The 6,300-nt window shown below is 43.6% G+C and overlaps 1 protein-coding gene across 1 annotated transcript; it reads left to right on the top strand.

Moving 5' to 3' along the window:
• Positions 1–1,088: 1,088 nt before the first annotated feature.
• On the top strand, positions 1,089–3,708 carry LOC123161968 (probable flavin-containing monooxygenase 1). Its single transcript, XM_044579775.1, has 6 exons — positions 1,089–1,194; positions 1,669–2,144; positions 2,225–2,471; positions 2,569–2,744; positions 2,881–3,143; positions 3,351–3,708. The coding sequence occupies exons 1-6, from the start codon at positions 1,089–1,091 to the stop codon at positions 3,706–3,708; spliced, it is 1,626 nt and encodes a 541-aa protein (XP_044435710.1).
• The last annotated feature ends 2,592 nt before the right edge of the window (positions 3,709–6,300 follow it).

Genomic DNA, 6,300 nt, shown 5'->3' with positions numbered 1-6,300 from the left:
GATTAAAATTTGATCGAAAATACAAGCAGACTATAAAATTCAGACGGGAACTATATTATTGTCATGGAAGCAATGTAGTCAATAATAAGAATTATTTGTATCCTTAGGCTTTCTGATCTGAATTGTTTCCTCTGGTTAAACACTGGCATTGTTGTATTATTAAGCTGCAACATTGAAGATTATCCATAGAGCAAACTATTTTATTGAGTGCAAGTGGCATAGCCAATAAATAAAATAATTCTTATCAACATACTAGTCTGCTGACCTGTTTTTATTGATTTGCTTCGTCGGCCTAAAACCAATGGTATTTTAATATTTTAATGTGCAATATTGGAAGATTATGCGTACTACGTTCTTGTCGTGGAAGCAATCCAGCCAATAAAATAAAATCAATTTTATCCATAGATTAGTCTGCTCAGATATTTCTGATTTAGTTGCTTGATAAACAAGAAAATGATTGTATTGTTATTATTTTTGATAAAGGTTGAATTTTATTGACACAAAATAAAGCATGAAGAAACTACAAACACAAAGGGCACACACCCGATTGGCATGATTAGGATGGATACAATCAACACTGATGCACACACACAAATCATCGCGTCGCCAAAAAGCAAAATCATATATACCGGAAATATTCCTAGCAGGATGAAAAAGAAAAAGAAATGCGGAGACCAAAATATCGATCGATGAACTAAAACAGTGACCATTGGGCCCAATACTCCCTTGACAATACAATGACAACGAGAAGGTTTGTCGAACAGCAACTCCTCTGAGAAGTAAACATCGTTCAAACACCGCCATCGCCGGATCCATCCATCGAAGGCTACATCCTGGGTTTTCGCCCCAAAGATCACGTTGAATCAACTCTAAGCAATGCCTTCAACAAGATAATTTCACAAAGACACAACCATGACCTTGTAGTACCAACATGAGGAATTGCAGGAGTTAGCGTTTAGAAACGATAGGTTGCCCTTCGACCAATAGTGCCAAGCTGTGCAACATAGACTGGCAATGGGCCGCGAGGACACCAAAGTTACCAACGGGATCCGTAGCTCCCCTGCAAGCAGCGCTGGGGAGAGCTCAAAATGGAGCCATTGCACATGCTCCAGGTCCTACGCCGAAAATCCAAATCAGACATGATACCACCCAAACCGAGCCTAGAAGTGTCAATGTTTCCTCTCTACCACTACGGTGAGAAGGGTAGAAAGAGGGATCTGCGACAATAAACTTATTGGGGGAGCTTCGGTTGGATCCCGCAACCATTTTCATCTGCCATGGAAGATGACCCCTGCTCGCCCCTAGTCGACGTCGGAGTGAAGCTCCTACATGACATAATGCCTGGCACCCTAGAGGCAAACACAAGCCTACACTTATCCTACAAGAATGAGCCAATCTCCTAAACTGTACCCGCACCGACTGCTGGAGGCGAGAGAGATAGGAGCCATAAGCTCCAAGGTGAGTCTAAAAACAAAGGGTGGACGGAGCAACTCAAAAGAGAGAGAGAGAAAAGATGGAGAGATACATAAGAGGGAGAAAATAGTTATTCTGTCCCGTTGGATCACGGCAAGTCCAGACAGAGCCAAATGGACTAGCTAGCTATAAAGTCAGTCATATAGGCTCATAGCATACTACTACTAACTAGCCAAGTGTTTCACATTTCTGAAGGGAAAAGAAGAGGACAAAGCTGCATGACTTCCATGGAGAAGAAGCGGGTGGCCATCATCGGAGCCGGGGTGAGCGGCCTTACTGCGTGCAAGCACGCATTGGAGCATGGCTTCCGTCCTGTCATGTTTGAGGCCGACGTAGACGCCATCGGTGGCGTGTGGGCGCACACGCTAGCCTCAACGCGGCTTCAGACCCCACGGCCATATTACCAGTTCACCGACTTTCCGTGGCCACCGGGAGTGTCAGATTTGTACCCTGACCATAACCAGGTCATGGATTACCTGCGCTCGTATGCGCGACACTTTGGCGTGCTAGAGTGCATCAGGTTTGGCAGCCGGGTTGCTGCTCTGGAGTACTCCAGTGATGTGAACGAGGGGGAGATGATGACGTGGGATCAGTGGGCCGGCAATGGTGAGGCATTCGGCAGCGGTCGGGGCGAGTGGAGCCTTACCGTGCATCGCGGGGACCATGTTGAGGTGAACAATTATAAAATTTTGGTTACTGTAAAATCTAAGTGAAAGTTTGGTAAATTCTGATGACTTCTGCCATGCACAAGCACAAACAGATCCATGTGGCCGACTTTGTGGTTCTTTGTCTCGGAAGATTCAGTGGCAGGCCCAATATTCCCGCTTTCCCGCTGGGGAAAGGGCCAGAGGCCTTTGATGGCACGGTGATCCACTCCATGGATTTCTCCAACATGGACAATGCAAAGGCCACCCAACTCATCAAAGGCAAGCTCGTCACTGTCATCGGTTACCAAAAGTCTGCTCTGGACGTTGCCACACGGTGCGCAAATGTGAATGGTAATATCCTGTCCAGCCTCTATATTTACATGCAAAAGCTGGAACAATATGATTATTTGGTTACAAGCAACATCGAATTGTACGTTAATTTGAGCAGGTCCGACGTATCCATGCACAATGATTTGTCGTACGAAGCGATGGATCATCCCGGGTTACCACGCATGGGGTGTCCCGATTTCTTTCTTCTACCTCAACCGGTTTTCTCAACTCCTAATTCACAAGCCAGGAGAGGGGCTGCTCCTTGGCCTTCTGGCAACGTTGTTATCACCGTTGGTAATGACCATAACTATACTTCATACCAGTAGGAAATAGTTTATCGACTTCTGGGTTTACCTCCTCTTTTCGGGGTTTCAGCAATTATTCAAGTTACACCACAACAACTCTGATGTTCTTGACTGCATTGTTTCAGAGATGGTTGTTCTCCAAGTTTGTTGAGAGCTACTATAGATGGGCTGTACCCATGAAGAAGCACGGCATGGTGCCAGACCACAGCTTCTTCGATGCCATGAGCTCATGCTTGGTTGTGCTGCTACCCGGCAAGTTCTACACTAATGTCGACCAAGGCAGCATCGTTCTCAAGAAAGCAAAGGAAATGAGCTTCTGCAGACAAGGACTTGTTGTAGAAGGCGAACCCTCGCCAATAAAGAGCGACGTGGTGATCTTTGCTACCGGGTACAGAGGTGATGAAAAGATGAGGGATATTTTCGTATCACCCATGTTCAAAGATATTGTAGCAGGCTCGCCGTCTAGCATCGTTCCACATTTCAGGTTGAAATTAATGTGAATACAAAACAATACAAACTTTTTGCACATGCAAGCAAATCTCTAAATTCATGGGAGTGGACTACGATTAATGGCTATTTTGATCAATACATGCAGGCAATGTGTCCATCCTAGGATCCCCCAGTTAGCCATCATCGGCTACTGCGAGAATGTGTCAAACCTGCATGCGTTCGAGCTACGGTCAAAGTGGTTGGCACACTTCCTTCACGGGAGCTTCCGTCTGCCTAGTATCCAATCTATGGAGGAGAATATAATCGAGTGGGATAAGTATATGAAACGGTACGCTTCAACCCACTTCCGTCGGTCGTGTATTGCACAGGTCCACATCCTGTGCAATGATCAGCTGTGTCAAGACATGGGGATTAATCACAAGAGGAAAAATGGATTCCTGGCAGATTGGGTGCTTCCTTATGGACCAGCAGATTACGGTGGCATCAACCGGCGGAATAACTGAAATATTTCAATATTTCACATGTGGTCTTATTATTAATTGAAGAAAGAGGACATTCCAGTATTATGGCATGATAATGTATCAAATGATGTACTGCTAAGAAATAATAAATGAGGTCAACTAAAATATCAACCTCTCATGTCATACAAAAGTATCATATAGATACTACCTCCGTAATGCATAGTATCATAAACTAGTATCTTAGATAGTTTCATTTGTTGTCATACATGACACATAGTAGTATAGAATTTATTATGATATGGTATCATAAGGGCATCTCCAATAGATTGTATGTTAATCTTGTTGGTAAAATGTCCATTTCATCAACCAACAAGCTATCATACAACTACTCCAATAGGTTGTATCTAAGTTATTCAATAGATGATGAGAAAATAAATGTGTTTGCTCTCTATTTCACCTTAGAGCTTGTGCAAAGTTTGTTGGTTATTCTACATACAACTTTACACTCTCTCCACATTTATTACATGCCACATCATCACTATGTCCTAGGTGGCAAATTTACCAACACCTATCTTACAGCTGTGGGAGATGCCCTAATATGATACTCTCTTTCTTCATTTAATTCTATGTCACCTCATCAAAATTGCCTAGTTGACATACATGATACTAGTTATGATACTCTTATTATGACCAGCCGAATAAGATTGGAAAGAAGAATTGGTTGATAATAAAGAAGGAATTAAAAAGACGTGAAGATGTAACCTCCGTATAGAAAAACGAACGTAAAAGAACGGCTGGGCAAATTAATCGTACAACCTAAACATGTATATTGTCACCCGCAAAAAAAATATATTGTTTTGTATTGAGAGCGTTCCGAATTTGCATACATTTTCACGCAATTTCTGCTGAAACACCTTTTCAAACCACAACACAGATCAACGGGTTGTAGATGGATGCGCAGGTGTTTGCGCCAGCAAATTTTAGAAAGAAAGAATTAGACATATTTTTCAATCCGGAAGCGTGGTTGTTCCCCGGAGATCTATCTCTCTGGCGATGTTTCTTGTTGAATTTCATACAACCCCTCCGTGCTGTCACATAATTTGACATATCAAATCTGCAATTTGAGGACGAAGGAGATCGCAATCCACAAGGTAACCGTATCATTTTCTATCTTTGAAGAGAAGAAAAAAAGGCGATGTCACCTACCCTCGCGAAGCTCTTCTTCTGCCACCGCCCTCTGGCTGCTCTCCTCCGCCGACGACCTCAGTCATTGGTGGTGAAGGGGGTCACCGGATCCACGCGTGTGGATTGTTTTAGGACAAAGTAGTTTAGTTTTTAGGATGTTTGTCGTTTTGGCTTCGGCGATGATGATGGCGACACTTAATAAAGTTTCTTCATATCCTACTCCGACAATGCGATCGGTCCTATGGTTGGGGATGGATTTGGAATCTAGCATGTTCAAGTAAGGATGGTGCAGTGGTGGTGGCATACTCGTGGTGGACCTATGTCCTCGGGATCCGTTCTTGCGACGTCGTTTGCTCTAGCGCCGGCGCGGAGCTTGGGAGATAGTCTAGGATCGGATGCAGATTGTAGTCTGCATTGGCGGCATCTGCAAGTGGTGGATCATGTGATGGGTTCATGGTACGTGGATAGCAGGTATCGTTTCCTCCTCCGACATCTTAGTCGTGTGGGGTTGCCAGATCGGGAGTTTGATGGTGTGTCCAGGGTGTTGTCCCGGTTTGATTCGTTTAACGGTAATGATTTCACCTTTGGCAAGCCACCTTCAAGATCCGCAAAGCCGCATATCAGCGATGGAGCCGCGTCGAGCTCGGGTGTGGAGGTGATCCGTCATTTTTTCCAATGGTGGATGTTGTGGTGGTGCCAGAGGCAGGTGACGGGCGTTGGTGTCAAGCTCAAAGGTATCTTCGATCTTTTTTTGTAGATTTACTTATTGGCTGGTGTTCTTTTGTGCAAAGGCTAACGTTATGCAATTTTTTCAGTTCTGCTAGGTTGATATGTACGTGACTTGTACAATGTTCCTTGTAATATAAATGAGACAGATATTATCATGAAAAAAATCTGCAATTTTAGCCACAACAAAATCAGTAGGTACGCAAAGTTGAACTCTTGCTTCACACAGAGTACGAAGCTGCTGTCCTTCTGAGGCCGATATGCACGAGGGTTCAGAATAGAAGAGGCGTGATATGTTTTCTATTTGCCGAGTGTGAGTTGTTTCTCGCGTATGTGCTTGACATGCAAGAAGTGTGATTTGTGATAGGTACTCCACGTTTAGTTGCATCTTGCCAGGTGTGAAACATGCACAAAACATAAGCTCGCAAGCAGCCCTATTTTCGAGTGCACTGGAATTAGCACTACGCTATCTCCAGAAGGTGATTATCTTCTTCGTGACACCATCAAGTGATCATGACAGGTACCAAACCAAGCACCAAATGGAAATAAAGGCATATCAAACAAAAATGTGGAGCACTGAAATCTGCAATCTCCAACACGACCTCTATTAAATTATTTGGCGCTAAAGTTTGCACCTTTAATATTTTTATTTTTATTTTGCAGAAGGGCTTTAATATTTTTGTCAGCTTATCTATAGCTACTTTTATTTTGGTAAAAAATTAT

This window comes from Triticum aestivum, chromosome 1D (genome assembly GCF_018294505.1).
Source record: "Triticum aestivum cultivar Chinese Spring chromosome 1D, IWGSC CS RefSeq v2.1, whole genome shotgun sequence".
NCBI classification, from domain to species: Eukaryota; Viridiplantae; Streptophyta; class Magnoliopsida; order Poales; family Poaceae; genus Triticum; species Triticum aestivum.
This window is presented reverse-complemented; position numbering and strand designations above follow the sequence as displayed.